Source organism: Podarcis tiliguerta (assembly GCF_965153285.1).
Source record: "Podarcis tiliguerta genome assembly, chromosome: 14".
Classification (NCBI taxonomy): Eukaryota; Metazoa; Chordata; class Lepidosauria; order Squamata; family Lacertidae; genus Podarcis; species Podarcis tiliguerta.
In genome coordinates this window covers 52,256,855-52,277,072 of record NC_139547.1, presented here as the reverse complement: position 1 = coordinate 52,277,072, position 20,218 = coordinate 52,256,855, and the positions used below count along the sequence as shown (strand labels likewise).

At 48.2% G+C, this 20,218-nt stretch overlaps 1 protein-coding gene across 4 annotated transcripts in view; it reads left to right on the top strand.

The window, feature by feature from the left end:
• The window catches only part of TNRC18 (trinucleotide repeat containing 18), a 128,509-nt gene that overhangs the window by 82,180 nt on the left and 26,111 nt on the right, over positions 1–20,218 (top strand). For 3 of the 4 annotated variants that reach the window (XM_083413277.1, XM_083413275.1, XM_083413274.1), the window contains exons 11-16: positions 1,378–1,514; positions 1,904–2,026; positions 8,514–8,685; positions 9,939–10,305; positions 12,085–12,357; positions 19,203–19,433. In XM_083413277.1, the coding sequence (XP_083269403.1) occupies positions 1,378–1,514; positions 1,904–2,026; positions 8,514–8,685; positions 9,939–10,305; positions 12,085–12,357; positions 19,203–19,433 (1,303 nt within the window). The remainder of the gene's footprint in view (positions 1–1,377; positions 1,515–1,903; positions 2,027–8,513; positions 8,686–9,938; positions 10,306–12,084; positions 12,358–19,202; positions 19,434–20,218) is intronic. The other variant, XM_083413276.1, reaches the window with a different exon arrangement.

Genomic DNA, 20,218 nt, shown 5'->3' with positions numbered 1-20,218 from the left:
TTGCCACGCTCCAGACCTCTCATGGAGGAGGCATGAAGAAGGACCTCAGAGGATGACCACAGGCTCTTAGGCTGTTGAGCACTTTAAAAGTGAACACAAACACATGATGTGGACTCTAGAAGCAAACTGGCAACTTGAACTCACTCGCGCAGACTCAGTGCGTCACACACTCTGAGCATCCTGCCCACTGCGGCTGTTGAGCTTCGAAGCGAACCACATCCTCAGGGCCTGCAAGACGGAGCTCTTCTGCCAGGCCTTTGGGCAGGATGCGGTATGACTTACTTTCTTTTATATAAAACAAGCCCAAAGGAGACCCCCAACCTGCACACAGGTCCTTGTATGATCAGTGGAAACAGTTGGTCCTGGCAAGTCTTAACCACTCTCAATTCCAACCTGATAATTACCACCTGCCCAGATTTTAACTTGTCTGAATTAATTTTAAGATGTATTTTAATTAACTGATGTCTGTTTTTATGCATATCGTGTTGTTTTTATGATGTTAGCTGCTCTGAGCCCAGCCTCAGCCAGGTAGGGCAGGATACAAATAAAAATGAATTATTACCGTATTTTTTGCACCATAGGACGCACCGGACAATAGGACGCACCTTGTTTTAGAGGGGGGAGAACAAGAAAAAAAATTCTCCCCCTCTCTGCCCAGCGCCCCTTCAGTGAAACGGCAGGAGGCACTGCGCAGAGAGAGGGAGAATTTCCCCCCTCTTGTTTTCCCACTCTAAAACAAGGTGCCGTTTAAGGTGCGTTCAGGCGGCTACCTTGGAAGCCTGGAGAGCGAGAGGGGTCGGTGTGCACTGACCCCTCTCGCTCTCCAGGCTTCAGGTTCCTTTCGACCTGCTCTTTGGGGCTGGCGGGGGGAAGCCCACCACCAGCCCCAAAGAGCAGGTCAGGGAGCAGCGGAAAGGCACAGCGGAGAGGCTGCTGCCATAGTCGCACGTCACTTCTCCAGCTGGGAGAGGGTCGCGGGGCTATGGCTTCTTTAGCCCCTCACGCGCTCTCCCAGCTGAAGAGGTGGCGCGCGGCTAAAGAGGCTCCTGCCATAATCGCACGTCACCTCTCCAGCCGGGAGAGGGTCGCGGGGCTATGGCGTCTTCGCTCCATAGGACGCACACACATTTCCCCTTCATTTTTGAAGGGGGAAAAGTGCATCCTATAGAGCGAAAAATACAGTGGTATTATTATTATTATTATTATTATTATTATTATTATCATCATCATCATCATCATCATCTTGAGTTGCAGATGGGTCCGTGTTGTCTTCTGAGCTGCCCTCTCATCATTGCCCTCACTATCCTCTCTTCTTCTTCTTCTTCTTTTCCTTCCCTGCCTCCCTTCCTGCTGCATCCCCAACCCTTCTCCTCTCAGATGCACTCCATCAAGTCGGCCATCGAGAACATGGATCCAATGGAGCTGGACTTCAGGATGAGGCTGGCCGAGCTGCAGAGGAGGTACAAGGAGAAGCAGCGCGAGCTGGTGAAACTGCAGCGGCGGAGAGACTCAGAGTAAGTTGCCGCGGAGGAGCCCCCCCCTACGGCCTTCCACGGCTGCCTGGTTGGCGCCGCTGTCCCTAGACTCTGCTCCTTGGCTTTCCTCATCCTCCTCTTGGTGGCATCTGTTATTGGTGTGCTTTGAACTGAGCTTTGCAAAAACCTCGAGAGCAGGACACGATCATGGATATGGCCTTGAGCACTCTCCACGTTTTGGATTCGCGGTGGCCTTCCTGGAGGCGTCAGATCTGAGCGTAGGGCAGTTTTAGATGTTTGGTGATGGATCTCGGTGGCTTTTGGCGGTCTCCTTCCCGTTTCTTCCTCTCTTTTCTTTTGACGACTTATTTTATTTTTGATGCCTGTGTCGCTTTTGGTTAACAGCCCAGCCTGTGGTTTCTTTTAAGGGAAAAGCATGACGAGAAAAGCTTGTCCAGACGAGGCCCAGGAAGGCCCAGGAAGAGGAAGCATGGACCGAGCGCAGTGTCGCCCCCTATGGAGAGAGGGAAGAGGGACGGCAGGAGCGGAAAGTAAGGCTGGACTGCGGGGAAAGCCGTGGGCAGCAGGGTCTCTTCGGCTCTCTCTCTCTCTCTCTTGCGCGCACACACACGCTCTCTTCCAGCGCAGGGCTGAGTCGGCAGGTGCATGCATCTCGGAGGAGGGTTGCCGCGCAAGGCGCCCAGGGCTTGTGGCCGCAGAGTGCGGCAGAAAGGGGTGGGCTGCTGCCACACATGGAGGGGACGCTGGATGAGCAAAGCAGGGTGGGAAGAGAAGTTGTTTTGGTAGCTGAACAGCAGAGCAGCACACGAGACAAGGCCGCTTGCTTATTGGTGGGGCCCTGATCCTGGCAATGGCCTCTGCGCACTGTCGCCATTGCAGATCTGTGTAGAAGATCCCTGGGTCTTCCTGGGTCCTGTCTGGGGCACTGATTCTTCTTTTGCTTCCGTCTTCGCTCCCTAATGGAGGATGTTTTTAAAAATTGCTTCGCTCAGGAGTCTGGGACATATTAGAAGTATAGCGGCTTTAAGGAATCCGGCTTGGACATGGTGAAATAAGGCTGTTCATACTTTCCTTGAGTCTTTGCCAAGAGGGAGCCTTAATGGTTCTGCCAAGGGCTTAACAGGCAATGTGGGTGTGCAGCACCTGCTCTCTCCCTCGGTCTCTCTCTCCTCCTCTTCCTCTCTCGCTGTTTGTCCAGTGTGTCTTCGCAAATCTCCGACTCTTTGTAACCCTGTCCACTGTCCGTCTGCTTAGCTGGTTTGGGAAACGTGGGGAAATTGCTGCTATCTGGGGCTTGTGTAAGTGTGTTTGATGTATACAGTGGTCCCTTGGGTCTCAATCTTAATCCGTTCCGGAAGTACGTTCCAAAACCAAAGCGTTCCAAAACCAAGGCGCGCTTTCCCATAGAAAGGAATGCAAAATGTGTTAATCCGTTCCAGACCTTTAAAAGCAACCCCGAAAACAGAAATTTAACTTGAATTTGACCATCTAACGAGGCCATTGATCCATCAAGCGAAAACAATCAACAATGTACTGCAGTCACACAATCTATCAATCATCAGTAGCTGAACTGGGTTCCACACAGTCACAAAAACAGAAGGAGCCGCAAAAACAAAAATGCAAAATAAATAGCAAAAACAGACAGATCTCAGCGTAACACTGAAATCGGAAGTGTGGTACTTAAAGCGGAGTACGTTCGGCTTCCGGAAAAAGTTTGCAAACTGGAACACATGCTTCCGGGTTTGCAGTGTTCAGGTTTCAAGTTGTTCAAGTACCAAGGCGTTTGAGAACCAAGGTACTGATGTATATGTCTGTGTGGACAAACATGATGGGAATCTTAAAAGAAGCCGCATTCTGCATCGAGAGGGTCTGGAATTATCCGTTTCCTTAAAGGCAGAATACCGAATTTGGCCATCCAGATCCATATGTGTTGCTGCACAGATCCTTTACTTCCTCCTCCGCTATTCCATACCGCTTAGTTCAAGACTATTGATTCATTCATTTATTTGGAGTGTTTACACCTGGCCTGATCACCAAAGTTCTCAAGGCGGCTTACGATATACAGTGGTACCTTGGGTTACATACGCTTCAGGTTACGTACGCTTCAGGTTACATATGCTTCAGGTTACAGACTCCGCTAACCCAGAAACAGTACCTCGGGTTAAGAACTTTGCTTCAGGATAAGAACAGAAATCGTGCTCCGGCAGTGCAGCAGCAGCAGGAGGCCGCATTAGCTAAAGTGGTGCTTCAGGTTAAGAACAGTTTCAGGTTAAGTACGGACCTCCGGAACGAATTAAGTACTTAACCCGAGGTACCACTGTATTTTAAAAATAGTCAAGAGCTACTAGGAGAAGGGGAATGTCTGCAGTATGGCCGCATCTGATGTGCACTTAAGTTGCGAGATTTCAAATATACGGGCTTGAAGGCTGGCTGGAACCCCTCAAGCTCAGTGTGGTGGTGGCACCCAGACAGAGCCAAGCCTGCCGCTCAAGATTTCGCGGGGACTTGGGTGGCCTCAAAATCTAGCGGCGGCATCGAATGCTTGCACATGGTTTCTGTTCCAAGTGTATGAGTATGCACTGTTTCATACCTTGGTTTTGGAACAGCTTAGTTCCCAAACATTTTGGCTCCTGAACTCCGCAAACCCGGAAGTGATGATTCCGGTTTGCAAACTGTTTTTGGAAGCCGAATGTCCGGCGTGGCTTCCACAGCTTCCGGTTGGCTGCAGGAGCTTCCTGCAGCCAATCAGAAGCCGTGCTTTGGTTTCCAAACGTTTTGGAAGTCGAACGGACTCCTGGAATGGATTCCATTTGACTTCCAAGGTACGACTGTATTTGCAGGAGTCTTGGAACTGAAAACACACACACACCCCGTAAGAGGCGATTGCACAATATGCAGAGGGCCTGCAACTTACGCTTGCCTGTACTTAACATGATTGCAGCTTTGTGAGGATGGGGGTAAAACTAAATAATAGGAGAATGGGGATATCCACCACGGGAAAAAAGCTTTTTAAGAGGCTGATAAAACCTTTTATTTCCAGCAAAGAGGTGCGGGGGCTCTGGGGCCCTGTTCAGGGAAGTTTTTAATGTGTGACATTTTAATGTATTTTTAATCTTTGTTGGAAGCCACCCAGAGTGGCTGGGGAAACCCAGCCAGATGGGTGGGGTACAAATAATATATTATTATTATTATTATTATTATTATTATTATTATTATTATTTTGCAAACATCCCAGATGTATACAATTTTATACAATTTTGCCTTTGTGCGTGGACCTCGGAACCGAACCCCCTCTCCTCAATACATGGTGGTTGGACACACCGTGTGCTTTTTTGTGTATATGTGGAGCCCTTGGAACTGAACCCATATCTTGTAAGAAAGGGTTGTATGTTATATAAATTTCCCCTTAGTTTGCAGATGTCCCCAGTGCCCCGTCGCAGCTGAATCTGGCTTGGAAAGCTGCTCCCCCCCCCCCAAGAAAAGAAACTGCTGGTGGGTCTCAGGATGGCTTCTGTCTCGCAGGCTGGAGCAAAGCATAGCAGGGAGCAAAGGGTTTCTAGACTCCCCAGACATAACTCCACATAACTCCATCCTGATTTCAGACATCGTGACATAGCGATATACATCACGATGTTTAGCTGGTGATAATAATAAAGAACTAATAATAAATTATTATGTATACTCCGCCCTTCCTGGTTCAGAAAACTGGGCTCAGGGAGGCTAACGAACAAGTTTAAAACACTTAATTGAGGCAACAAAAAACAGCATAAAATACAGTATAAAACGTAACAATAAATTCAGAATTCAAAAATCAATTTAGGGGGGAAATCCATCCAATAAACATTCGATGATCACCAGGGCTAGCTGGCTGAATTAGTCCTACTTGGAGGAGGAGACCAGGGGAGAACCCGCTGTGGGATCCCAGAGCGGGTGATCTTCATAAAAAGGGATGGGGAGGGGAGGAAGGGGAATAAAAGATCAGGCTAAGTTCAAATGGAAAGCCAGGCGGAATAGCTCTGTCTTACAGGCCCGGCGGAAGGAAGTTAAACCCTGCAGGGCCCTGGTCTCATGGGACAGCATATTCCACCAGGTCGGAGCCATCACTGAAAAGGCCCTGGCCCTGGTGGAGGATAATATCACAGTGTTGAAAACCAGATATTGCCCAGCTCTACCCATGTGGCCTCAGATCTCCCAAGCTGCCACTCTGCCGCTGAATTCCTGGGCCACGGCAGATCTCTTATGAACATAATCCTGGCCCAGAAATATATATAGTTTGTAGCCATTCTGTGCAGATGCAGCAATGGGGACCAAATGCTGAATTAAAACATCTTGAGAATTTATGGAGAGAGAGAGAGAGAGAGAGAGAGAGAGAGAGAGAGAGAGAGAGATTCTGTAGATTTTCAAAGCCTGGAGGTGTGTAAATGCCTGGTAGAATCATGAAAGTCAGAGCAGGGGTTGTTTGTTCATTTGCAATATTTCCAGACTGCCTTTCAACATCTCGTTGCCTTCCCAATTTCAGTATATGGGGGGGGGGGGGTGGAGAACAGAATCCCCCTTGCCCCTCCCCTGTGACTAGCAAAAGCCAAGTAAACAGAGAATCAGCTGTTCTTGATGGTGCAAGATTATGATTGTTTCACCAGAGAACTTTTAATTGCCGTTTCAAAGCGCCAAGGACATACTGTCCTGGGAGTGGCTGAACTTAATTACGGATCAGGTCCCTGCAGAATGTCTTGCTGCTCCCTGCTAGCTCAGAACAGAGTTTTGCTGTGCTAAATTTAAGCAGTTCGAATAACGTTTGCAAGAATGTGATTTATTTATTTTCTGCAGAATTTCTTCTGCCTGAGGCACAATTTATTGAATTAGGCTTACCTCTCCTGGGGATTTTTGCTCCCGGGGTGCCCTAAACCAACGCCTCTGGCGGAGCCCCCATTCCTTTGCTGAGACAGCTGCTAGCCAGCTCCCCATTGACAAAATAATTGGGGATTCAGGTGGGTAGCTACGTTGGTCTGACACAGTTGAAATATATAAAAAAATTGTCAAGTAGCAACTTAGGTAAAAGTAAAGGTACCCCTGATTGTTAGGTCCAGTCGTAGACGACTCTGGGGTTGCGGCGCTCATCTCGCTTTACTGGCCGAGGGAGCCGGGGTTTGTCCGCAAACAGCTTCCGGGTCATGTGGCCAGCATGACGAAGCCGCTTCTGGTGAACCAGAGCAGTGCACGGAAACGCCCTTTACCTTCCCGCCAGAGCAGTACCTATTTATCTACTAGCACTTGATGTGCTTTTGAACTGCTAAGTGGGTAGGAGCCGGGACCGAGCAACAGCAGCTCACCCCGTCGCGGGGATCCGAACTGCCAATCTTCTGATCGGCAAGTCCTAGGCTCTGTGGTTTGACCCACAGCGCCACCTGCATCCCGAACATAGGAAGTTAAAGGTAAAGGTAAAGGGACCCCTGACCATTAGGTCCAGTCGTGGCCGACTGAGGTTGCGGCTCTCATCTCGCTTTATTGGCCGAGGGAGCTGGCGTACAGCTTCCGGGTCATGTGGCCAGCATGACTAAGCCACTTCTGGCAAACCAGAGCAGCGCACAGAAATGCCGTTTACCTTCCCGCTGGAGTGGTGCCTATTTATCTACTAGCACTTGACGTGCTTTCGAACTGCTAGGTTGGCAGGAGCAGGGACTGAGCAACGGGCGCTCACCCTGTTGCGGGGATTCGAACCGCCGACCTTCTGATCGGCAAGCCCTAGGCTCTGAAGAAGTGTGCCCAAGAGTGGCTGGAAAAATAAAGAGGCAAACGATGAAATCAAAATTGCCCGCAAGGGGGCCGTTCTGTGTAACAACCACAAAAAGTGCTACAAAGCGGGCTTTTCTCCACTGGGGATTTCTAAGTAGGGGGGGCACCCCATCTGTCAGAGATGCTATAGTTGAGGTTCCTGAATTGTAGGGGTTTGGACTCAATGACCCTTCAGGGATACCCCACAACTCTTTATTTACAGTGGTACCTCGATTCTCAAACTTAATCCATTCCAGAAGTCTGTTCCAAAACCAAAGCGTTCCAAAACCAAGGCGTGCTTTCCCATAGAAGGGAATGCACAACGGATCAATCTGTTCCAGACTTTTAAAAACAACCCCTAAAACAGCAATTTAACATGAATTTTACCGTCTAACGAGACCATAGATCCATAAAATGAAAACAATCATCAATGTACCATACTGTAAAATAAATAAGGCAATATTGTAGATGATAAAAATTAAAATTACTTTTTTTTCTTACCTCCACTGATGATAGTTGTTGTTTGGATGTGAGGGCTTTTATCCATTTCTGCAGTTACACAATCCATCAATCAGTAGCTGAACTGGGTTCCACACAGTCACAAAAAGAAACTAACCGAAAAAGCCTTAAAAACGCAAAATAAATAGCAAAAACAAAAGCGCCAAACTTAATCTGTTCCGGAAGTCCGTTTATCTTCCGAAATGTTTGAAAACCAAGGCGCAGCTTCTGATTGGTGCAGGCTCCTGGAAACAATAGCTGACAGCCACCTCGGACGTTTGGCTTCCCCAAAACTATTGAAAACCGGGACACTTCTGGGTTTTTGGCGTTTGAGGACCAAGGTACCACTTAATATGATTCTATGGCTGTAACAAGACTATATTGACAAGGAGATGATATTTGTGGTCAAGTAAGACAAAATACTGTTGCAATTGCAAAGTGTGAATTTCAGCAAGTGTCCAACTCAACTATTTTATGCCTCTAGGCTTTACCTTCCTTTTGCCCTCAACTTTGCAGAAACACAGAGCGACGTCTCTACGACTTCCCACCCTGCCGGAGGACCGAATGTCTTAAATAACCGCTGCGCCTTTGTTTTTAGGAACTCTGTAGCCACAGCCCTCCCATCACTCTTACTGGTCGCCACCAAAGCGCCAGAACCCAAGGGGAATCTACAGTTTGTCTCCCGTGACCCTGCGAGGGAAGGTAAAGGGAGGTCCGGTCACCAAATATTTTCTATCTGGCTTCCAGGCTGAGCAAATCCTTGCTGCTCTCCGAAGACTCTGAGGCTGGCGAAGGAACCAGGAAAAGGCACAGGGGCCTCATCCTTGAAGAGGATGATGCGGAGAGCAGGAGCGGGAAGCTGAGAGGATGGAATCGCAGCTGGGATGAGCAGGACGTGCTGGCAAACTTCTCCAGCGAGGTTGGTCGTTAATAATTTTTATTATTATTTAAACCCTGTCTATCCGTCTCGGTTGCTTCAGCCACTCTAGATGGCTTCCAGCACATACAACAGCAAAACGTCAAACAATTAAAATTTCCCGATTCAGGGCTGCCTTCAGATGTCTTCTAAAAGTCAGATAGTTGTTTATTTCCTTGACATCAGCTGGGAGGGCGTTCCACAGGGTGGGTGCCACCGCCGAGAAGGCCCTCTGCCTGGTTCCCGGTAACCTCGCTTCTCACAGGGAGGGAACTGCCAGAAGGCCCTCAGAGCTGGACCTCAGTGTCCGGGCAGAACAATGGGGGTGGAGACGCTCCTTCAGGTATACAAGACTGAGGCCGTTTAGGGCTTTAAAGGTCAGCACCAACACTTTGAATTGTGCTCGGAAACGTACTGGAAGCCAATGTAGATCTTTCCAGACCGATGTTATGTGGTCTCGGCAGCCACTCCCAGTCACCAGTCTAGCTGTCGCATTCTGGATTAGTTGTAGTTTCTGGGTCGCCTTCAAAGGTAGCCCCATGTAGAGCACATGGCAGTAGTCCAAGCAGGAGATAACCAGAGCATGCACCACTCTGGAGAGACAGTCTGTGGGCAGGGAGGGTCTCAGCCTGCATACCAGATGGAGCTGGGAGACAGCTGGCCTGGACACAGAATTGACCTGTGCCTCCATGGACAGCTGCGAGTCAAAATGACTCCCAGGCTGTGCACCTGGTCCTTCAAGAGCACAGTTGCCCCATTCAGGACCAGGGAGGACAAGGCTCCTTGCTGACCATTACCCGTCTTCCTTGGCGAAGTGTAGATGTTCTCAGGCCATGTGGGTTTTGGGGCGAGGTCCAGTAGGAGTGGCAGGTACCATGCAAGAGCCGTGCCCAAGTACATGCCCCCAAATTCCTCGTGATGCTCTTTTGTCTTTTTTGGCTAGAGCTGGATAGCTCATTTGGTTAGAGCTTGGTGCTGATAATGGCAAGGTTGCAGGTTTGATCCCCGTATGGGACAACTGCATATTCCTGCATTGCAGGGGGTTGGACTAGATGATCCTCAGGGTCCCTTCCAACTCTACAGTTCTATGATTCTATGTCCCATGACCGACACCTAAGGGTTCCTCTGTGAGGAAAGTTTGCCCCGAAGGCAGAAAGTTCAAAAGTCGCCTCAGTGTAGTCAGAAGGGCCAAACCGGAGACGTCTGTGCCATGAATTCACCCGTGTCCCGTTGCGTTTCCTCCTTTCTTTTGCCAGCTGAAGATTAAGAAGAAGAAGCTGGCGTCTGAGCAGGAGCAGCTGGTGAGCAAGCTGGACAAAGCGCTTTCCCTCGGCAGGCACAGCAAGCTGAAATCCCCTTTTAAGTTTGCCGACGGCTCGGCAGGGAGGCCGAGAAATGGCGGCTGTTACGGCGGCAGATATGCGTCTCCCCATGAGGCGTTGCTGGGCAGGGATGAGAAGAGGAGCTTGGCCGAATCGCTGAGCTACTCGCTGAAGGACCCCAAAGAAGGTAAAAACAAAATGGCTGCCAAAATGAAGAAGATGGAGGTGGGGCTAAAGCTCAAGGGTCACCTGAAGGCATCCATTTCACCAGCAATATCCGAAGCTAGCAGTTATTCGTACAGTAAGTAACTTGGCTATTTCTGCTCTTCCTCAGCTGTTGCGTTTCTTATGGGCTTTGCAAAGGTTTAATCCTGCTTCATCCAACCTGCTGCCCTCTGGATGTTTTTGGACGGCCGCCCCCTTGATCCATGATGGCTGGGGCTGATGGGAACTGGAGTCCGTCAGCCTTTGGAGGGCACCAGGTTGGGGAATATTGGATCAACTTCTCCGGGCTCATAGTGGCAGCGACAGAGCCCTGCTTCACCACAGGGTTGTGGGCAAAGAGATTGAGGGACGATCAGACCAGAAGGATCTTAGAAAGGAGTTCCATCAGGATGTCCAATGGATTTCCGTTCAGCATCTGGAACACTGGAGAGATCTGTGAATGGCGATCGGCCGCCATCTTGCCCCAGGATCCCCACTAATGGGGAACCATGGTGAGAGACAAAGGCTGCTTTCCATCTCTGCCTGTGTGCTTCTCAGAGCATGGTGGCGAGGGCGAGAGAGATCTTTAGGCTGATCCCACAATCCGTTCCGCATTGGAACCAACGGCTCCCCAAATGTCGTTCAGCTCCAGCCACGCAGGGCCCAACAGTGACACGGCAGAAATTTAGGGAATGGTGCCCGGCAAGGAGAAAGAGGACAAGGAACCAACTTTCTCCCTCTCTCATAACCCTAAAACATTCAACGAAGCTGATCATTGGAAGATTCAGGACAGAGAAAAGGAAGTCTCTCCTCATGCAGTGCAGTTAAACTGTGGAACTCCTTCCCACAAGATGCAGGGATGGCCACCAAATTGGATCAGACAAATTCACAGAGGGGAGAGGGCTCTTGATGGCTACCAGCCACTGGCTGGAAACCACAGGAGGGGAGAGTTGTTCGTTTGCTCGGACCCTGATGGCAGGTTTTCCACAGGCACCTGCTTGGCCGCTGTGAGAACAGGATTCTGGATGAGATGGGCCAGGATCCTGCTCTAGCCGGGTCTTCTGACGTTCTTTATATTGAGAGATGGTGGCCGTTGGAGTCCCACAATGTCCGCAGGGCCACAAAATCCTGACTGCTGCCCTTTTGAATTCTGTAGACTCTTCTTCTACAGCAGAACCTTGGTTGTTGAACGTAATCGCTTCAGAAGACCAAAAAAATGGAGAAACACACATCGGAAGCCGTTTGACTTCCGAACATCATTCGAAAATGGAAGCATTCACTTCCGGGTTGTCGGTGTTCGGCTTCCGAAGCGCTCAACAGCCAAGGTTCAGCTGTATAGGTGAAGGAGAAGTTCCTTGCTTACAAATATACTGCCTAAACATTCATACATTGCTGGGCCGAGGCAGTTTCCTCTTCAAACTGTCTGAATCCCACACCATTCCAGTACCGCCACGTGAATTGTTTGAGAAAATGGCGCAGTATCTCCCCACATCGGCGCCATCGACCACCATTTGCACGTGAAAGAACCATGCAGTGTCGCCACGTGGTGGTTTCTCACAGAAATTACTAGAACGGTGTGGGATACAGATGTGCGCAGCATCAGCACAACTCCCTCAGCAATCGAGGAGCCAAGCGTTGGTCCTGAAGAACATTTTGCTTCACACCCGCAGCAGATAGGTAGTCAAGGTTCTCCTTGCCTTCTCCAATGGTGTGCAGCCAAACGGAAGCGAGGAATAATAATTTTACTATTTATACCTCGCCCGTCTGTCTGGGCTGCCTCAGCCAATCAGGGCGGCTGGTGGGTTCCTTCTCCCTCTGCAAATTATTCTGTCACCTTGTTTTGAACACCCCACCAAATTAATTACGTTGGCTGCAGATACGGACTCTGAGGAAGACGACGGATCCCTGAAGGACGAGTGGTCTTCTCACGGCTCCAGAACAAGACCCCCCAGCCTGTACGGTGCAGTGGCCCCCAAGAGCGGCCGGATGGCCGGAGGAGGCCTCAGGGCAGCAGCCAAGAAGGGCATCTGTGCCGCCAGGACTCTCAAATCTAAACTGGCCGCCACAGCAAGCAGGAAGCCGCAGTTTTGCTTGCTGCCCGGAGAGGGGTCTTCCTTCAGCGATTCTTCAGAGGACTCGTTCGATCAAGGTTACTAGATTATAACAAACCAAACAAAGCGTCAGTGTTTGAGTGAATGAGGGGCGTGTTGGCAGCAGCGAGAGGGGCTCCGGCTGACCATCTTGGTCCTCATAGCGCTTTTGTTGGTATTCTTTTTTGCAAAACAACAACATCTGCTTTTGCCACTAGCTCTTATTATTATTATTACAGTGGTACCTTGGTTCTCAAACTTAACCCATTCTGGAAGTCCGTTCCAAAACCAAAGCGTTCCAAAACCAAAGCGCTCTTTCCCATAGAAATGAATGCTAAATGTGTTAATCCGTTCCAGACTTTTAAAAGCAACCCCTAAAACAGCGATTGAACATGAATTTTACTGTCTAACGAGACCATGGATCCATAAAATGAAAGCAATAAACAGTGTACTGCAGTCACACAATCAGTAGCTGAACCGGGTTCCACACTGTCACAAAAATAAAAAAGAGCCACAAAAACAAACAAACATGCAAAATAAATAGCAAAAACAGACAGACCTCAGCGTAACACTCAAAATGGAAGTGCGGCACTCAAAACGGAGCACGTTCGGCTTCCGAAAAAAGTTCGCAAACCAGAACACTTACTTCCGGGTTTGCAGCGTTCAGGTTCCAAGTTGTTTGAGTACCAAAGAAGTTTGAGAACCAAGGTACCCCTGTATTTTATTACTGACTCGCTCTTCTAAGAGCTCTAAGATCCCTTGGAGCATTTAGCCTTTGCTGTCCATCCCGACCCTTCCCAAATCTGTTCCTTTCCTTTTTTTTAACCCTCCATCTCCTGCCGCCATCGCTCTTGTTGTATGTGGTTCTTTGCTTTTTTTTGCATGTGTTAGAGGTCTTGGGAGGAGGTTTGTAACTTGTGTGGGAGTGCCCCCTCGATGTCTGTACTGCAATTTGGTACCAAGCTTTCTATTAAAAGTATGCAGTTTGTATTTAACTAAACCAGTCTGCCTCGTCTCTCTTGCTGCATCTCTCGCTAGTGGGGGGGGGGGATTTTTTTTAGCTTGCTGCTTCTTTGCCCCATTCTGCTGTCCCTTCATCGCTCCCGATGTCTTAGCACCAAAGAAAAAGAGAGAATTAACAAAATTGTGGCGTTCTTTGTATTATTCAAATATCCCTGGCTTGCAGATTCTCTGAAGGTGCTTTGTCTTCCAGGAGGAAAAGCACATTCTGCATCAATCTCTCCCCCCGCCCCAAACTCCAAAACACAGCTTGTCATGTTCTGCACAGATTATTCCACAGTGGGCTGTTTCCCCAGCCCGCCCCCCGCAAATTCACTTTAATAAAGGAAGAAAGACGTAGCTTGGGAAAAGAAAAAAGGAATGATTAAGCTTAGTAATTTTTGCTTCTAAAAATGGCTTAATTCTATAAAATGAAACCGATTTTTCTTTGTCAGTTCCAATTGGGCTCTAATAATTTTAAGGCTTCCCTCCACCCCTATTAATTCTGCTTTTTAAAAATTAAATAAATAAAGCAGGTTATGAATATTTCAGACCTTGCAACAAATGTACAGGAGCAAAGGAATTACTTAATATGAGATCAGTGTAGAGGGAGAGATCTGAATGCAAGGCCTTGGGGGGGGGGAAACAGCAATTTTATTAGTGCCCTTTGCCCCTTGGCAAAGAGGGAGGGAGAAGGAAGGAAGGAAAGAAAGAAAGAGAAATAATAATAATAATAATAATAATAATAATAATAATAATAATAATAATAATAATTTATTATTTGTACCCCGCCCATCTGGCTGGGTTTCCCCAGCCACTCTGGGCGGCTTCCAACAAAGATGAAAAATACACTAAAATGTCACATATTAAAAACTTCCCTGAACAGGGCTGCCTTCAGATGTCTTCTGAATGTCAGGTAGTTGTTTATCACTTTGACATCTGATGGGAGGGCGTTCCACAGGGCGGGCGCCACTACCGAGAAGGCCCTCTGCCTGGTTCCCTGTAACTTGGCCTCTCGCAGTGAGGGAACCACCAGAAGGCCCTCGGAGCTGGACCTCAGTGTCCGGGCTGAACGATGGGGGTGGAGATGATCCTTCAGGTCTACTGGACTGAGGCCGTTTAGGGCTTTAAAGGTCAGCACCAACACTTTGAATTGTGCTCGGAAACATACTGGGAGCCAATGTAGGTCTTTCAAGACCGGTGTTATGTAGTCTTGGCGGCCGCTCCCAGTCACCAGTCTGGCTGCCGCATTCTGGATTAGTTGTAGTTTCCGGGTCACCTTCAAAGGTAGCCCCACGTAGAGCGCATTGCAGTAGTCCAAGCGGGAGATAACCAGAAAAAGGGGTGAAGGGAGAAATGTTTGGGACTAGGCTGCTAGACCACAAGGGTCCCTGCCCCTTCTTCTTCCCGATTTTAGAGCAACTGATTTCAATAATTGTAACAGGGAAAGGTCATTGGAGAGACACCTCAATTTTGGATCCCGCAAAGACCAGCAAGAGGGAAGAGGGAGATGTAGAATGCAGCTGTTACCTTCAAAGTAAAGACTTTATCTGATGAGCTGTGTTCAAATCCTACTTGTGGTCACTGAAGGGCTATTTTTGGCGCTGGATCTTCCTTTTAATCCAGTTCTGCTGCCTCCCCCACCCCCACCCTAGCTGCCAACGTTTCCCATTTTTTAAGGGAAATTCCCTTATTCCGAATAGGATTCCTCGCAAGAAAACGGAAAAGCTGACAGCTATGACCCCCACCCTCAATCCAAGTTTGCTCACTTCTGCAATAGAAAACTATAAAATGGGGTTGCAGAAACATGAAATCAGTGGCAGTGTTGAAGAAACCATAATAATTTGTTTTAAAAAGCAATTGAGAGAAAAGATGGAACCTGAGGGGGAGGGCTTTCCAGTAAAGATATCTAACATAACTTATATTAAGCTGCAATCCTGTGCACACTTACCTGAAAGTAAACACCACTGACTACAAGGGGAATGGCTTTTAAGTAAGTGTGCCTTGGCTCGCGCTGTAAATGTTCCTTCCTGTTCCGTAGTTTAGCGCTAGCCCGCCTCCTTGCCCCATAAGCTGTATTTTTGCAAGGCTTTTTAAAGTAAACCTCAAACCTTGAAGAAATCTATTCCCTCCTTTAAAAAAAATAAATAAATTTTGCTTAATCTTTGCTCTGGAGGATCAAATAGAGAATTTGCTCTAAAGCAGGCATCACCCAAACTCAGCCCTCCAGATGTTTTGGGACTACAACTCCCATCATCCCTAGCTAACAGGACCGGCGGTCAGGGATGATGGGAGTTGTAGCCCCAAAACATCTGGAGGGCCGAGTTTGGGGGTGGCTGCTCTATAGTGTCAAAAAAATAATAATTCCCTGTTTTCCTTTTACTTCTTTGCCCCCAAACGTCTTCCCGGCTAGGGTTTTGGGGGGAACGAGAGATGAAGAGAGAGGACTCCTCGCCACCACCAAAATAACAACAATAATAAAAATTAGGTGTTGGTTCCGTGACGAAAACAGAACTCTTGAAATGTGCATTATTGGCGTAATCTTGGTGGGGAGGGGAGGGAGGGAGGGAAGAGCGCTTTATGACCAGGGATATTTGGGTAGCGGCGTTTCTAATGGCTTTCCCTGATTTTACTAAAACCATGAATTAACCTCAGCTTTTCTAGCATTGCTCGCTTTCTCCTTGCAGCCCCTCCGCCCCTGACCCCTCCCCATGGCGCTTTCCATGTCTGTGTCGGTCCTTCGCGTTTGTTCTCGCGCTCCGCTCAAGAGGCAAAGCGATTGGCTTGGAGCAGGGCAGGCACTCTGCAGCGAAAGGTCCCTAAACCTTGTTATGTAGGTAGGCAAAAAACGCTTTTGTTCCCCCCTTTTGACGTCCTCTTTGAACCTCGGCAGCCTCGTGGTCTTTTCGGTTTTCGATGACAAAAACGCTGAAATTTTCTGGTTCCCCCTCCCGGTCCTTCTCTTCCATAAAAAGTTAAGCGTGCCCATTTCGATTGCCGCAAGGAACTTTTGCGAACAGCTAGCTGTTTCTTGCTGAGGGCTCCAGAAAAAATGACAATTATCGGGGGGTGGGTTATTATCTGTTGTGAATGTTTCCGCCCAAGGCAACGTGAGAACGGAGAAAGTTTTTCGGGAACAAAGGATATCCCTCGAGGGAAAACACGAGACCTCCTTTGCCGGCCTCGTTTTCTACGCCCCTCGGAAGTTTCCTACTTACCCAACGCACAAAAATTGAGTGAGGGTTTCTGCTTCCCCGCCCTTTGAACGAGAACTAGGCCGCTGCCCTAAAATAAGATGAACTCCAGTTGCGCCGACTTCTTTGCTTGGAAAGTAGGTCAGTGTCTGCAAGGCGGAAACTCAATTTCTGGCAGAGGAGCTCTGTGGCCGTGTTTGCATGTCACAACAGAATCACAGAATTGTGGAGGTGGAAGAGACACCAAGGGTCATCTAGCCCACCCCGCTGCGGAATTCAAACCCATGACCCAATGAGCTTCATTATGGTCAAATAGGGGAGATTTGAACCCTGGGGTCTCCCAGGCCCTAGCCTGACCCTCTAACCTCCGCAGCACACTTGCCTGTAATTATCACCGTATTTTTCGCTCTATAAGATGCACCAGACCACAAGACACACCTAGTTTTTGGAGGAGGAAAACAAGAAAAAAAATATTCTGAATCTCAGAAGCCAGAACAGGAAGAGGGATCGCTGCTCAGTGAAAGCAGCAATCCCTCTTGCTGTTCTGGCTTCTGGGATAGCTGCGCAGCCTGCATTCGCTCCATAAGACGCACACACATTTCCCCTCACTTTTTAGGAGGGAAAAAGTGAGTTTTATAGAGCAAAAAATACGGTATATTATAGTAAATATTGCGTCACTCCTAGAGACAAAATATTAATAGCAATGCCACCATCTGAAACAGAGTTAATAATATAATAACAGTGGTGATTGATTATTATTATTATTGTCGCTGATGGGAAGTCTATTTCTGGAGTCGGCAGTATGTAAACGCAAATGGAAAAATAACTGAGGCTTGTTATGCCTTCTGCAAATGCGTGTAAGACTCTGAAAGGAAAACCCCAAAGTTACTGGAATTTGGACCGGCCAATTTAAAACCAGATGTGGAGGACCCCATAGCTGACTAACGTCTGCCTGCACTTAGCCAGCTTTGTACACTGCAAGTCTGCTTGGCTCTGTGATGAAACCGTCCTGTCTTTGCTGCGATATCGATGCCAAATTAATCTTCCGTGCGCATTGCTCGCCCTCCGCTCCCCCCACCCCGCACCCCTTGTTGCATTTATGTGGTGACTTAACAAATGTCTGTCTGTTGCTTGGTCAAACTTTCGCTTCCCTTATTTTTGCTGCTCTGTCGGGGGGGGGGGGCTATCAAAAGCGGATTTTGGTCGTGATGGTACCGCAAAAAAAGGCGCCCTCTTAATCTCATTAACGAGGGTGACTTTTAGCACATCTATGTGTTACCTTGACTTTTTAGCTTATCTTACAGCGACTCTTGGCTACCCTGAGGATCCTTTTTGGGATACGATGCTGTCGGCCACTTGCTGGAGATGCTGTAGCTGCGGGCTGGGATAGATGGCCTTGGGGGTTCCCTTTCCAGCGCTGGTTTCTATTTTAGAATGCGAATGTGGGGTGTAAATAACAAAAATAGATCAACGTCCAGGATACTTCCATAAAGTTTTGGGCCACTCACTCAGCAATCCAGTGTGTGTGTGTGTGTGTGTGTGTGTGTGTAGATAAGCCTTACTAAAATAAACTCCCAGTTTGTATCATTTTAAATCCACACTAAGCAAGCAGTTTTGGAGGTGCAGCTGTCCTGTAAGCTTTCGGCAGCAGCTAAGAAACTCAACGCAGGTCACTCACAACTTGCACAGCGGTTAAAATTTAAATCACTAGTCATTAAGACTTGATTTAAATCATTGTTATTTTTTTTTTACAGAAAGACTTGTTCTTGCTGGTATAATCTTAATATTTACAACCGGATGAAGGTTTCACTTTTGGAATAATAAATTTTCAGAGTAGTTTTTACAGTTCTGTCAAAAATTACTGACGTGGTTATACTATTAGAAATACGTAGACCGATAATTATGAAATTATTGCGAGGTTTAATAAGTTAGCTGTTTCTGTTTGGACAAACTTTTCTGCTGCACTTTATTGGAAGGAGAAAAATAATCATTAACAACAATGTAAACAATTTATTTAACTGAAACAATAACATTATAGCATATGTATCCATGTTTGTTAACTGATATGGTTAAACAATAATTAAATTCATGGGGGGAGGGCAGTGTTACCCCAGAGTTGTTGGCCTTCTCTAGCCCTATAACTCCTCGCGAGTCTCCTCTCTCTACTGAGCCCCTCTTCTACCAAATGATGATGATGATAATAATTTATTTATATCCCGCCCATCTGTCTGGGCTTCCCCAGCCACTCTGGGCGACTTCCAACAAAATATTAAAATACAGTAATAGGTGGGCAGTTTTGGGGAAATGGCCTCTGGCCGAAGTGGTGAGCCAAAATCGGCCTGAGGTCTTAGAGGTCCTTCGCTCTGTTCTGTAAATCTCACTGATTCAAGGATGGAGCCCGGGCAAAAGGAGGGCCAGGTGATCTGCATTTCTGCCCCCATACGCCTACCCATTCCTCAAACCTCGCGTTTCTCAAAATTGGGTCTTGTTGGACTACAACTCCCACCATCCCCAGCCAGCAGAACCAGCTGCCAGGGATTATGGGAACCGCAGTCCAAAAGGAGCCAGCAATGCAGAGACAACAACGCAAAGCTGAACCTTGTTTGGGCTGAGAGTTTGCAAGATGGGTTGCTGCTGTGATCTGCTGAGAGTGAGAGGCTGCTTGGCTGCGCCACGCTTCAGATTTGTAACGCCATCTTGTCTTCTACCAGATTCTAGCTCGGAAGAGGAGGAGGAAGAAGAGGAGGAAGAAGCGGGGGACTATGGAGTGGGGAACAGCGGCAGGCTTTCGTCCCCCGCCTTGGATGAGAGCGGCTTGGGGCTTCTGGCGAGGTTTGCGGCCAGCGCCCTCCCCAGCCCCATTATCCCACCCTCTCTTTCCATCGTCCAGCTGGAAGCCAAGCAGAAGGCCAAGAAGAAGGAAGAGAGGCAGAGCTTGATGGGTGAGTTTGCATCGATGGGTCAGGCTCAGTTCTGGCGCTCCGAACTAATCCCCACGCTCAACAGACGCTCAGAGGCACCGCACGCTTCAGCTCTAAGCGCCTGTATGTCTTTTGCACTGCGCTCTGGGTGTTGGCTTCAGGTTCCTAGGAGACGGGCACCCCCAAATGCGGCCCTCCAGATGTTTTGGGACTACAATTCCCATCATCCCTGACCACTGCTCCTGTTAGCTAGGGATGATGGGAGTTGTAGTCCCAGAACAGCTGAAGGGCCAAGTTTGGGGATGCCTGCTAGGAGAACACAAAACAGAACCCACAAGTTTAAAATTTGTTCTTCCTCCAACCTGGATGATAATAATAATAATAATAATAATAATAATAATAATAATAATAATAGTAATTTATTTATACCCTGCCCATCTGGCTGGGTTTCCCCAGCCACTCTGGGTGGCTCCCAACAGAATATTTAAAAACATGATAAAACATCAAACATTAAAAACTTCCCTAAACAGGGCTGCCTTCAGGTGTCTTCTAAAAGTCAGATAGTTGATTTCCGTGACATCTGACAAGAGGGCGTTCCACAGGACGGGTGCCACTACCAAAAAGGCCCTCTGCCTGGCTCCCTGTAACCTCACTACGCTCAGGGAGGGAACTGCCAGAAGGCCCTCAGAGCTGGACCTCAGGGTCTGGGCTGAACGATGGAGGTGGAGATGCTCCTTCAGGTATACTGGGCCGAGGCCATTTAGGGCTTTCAAGGTCAGCACCAACACTTTGAATTCTGCTCAGAA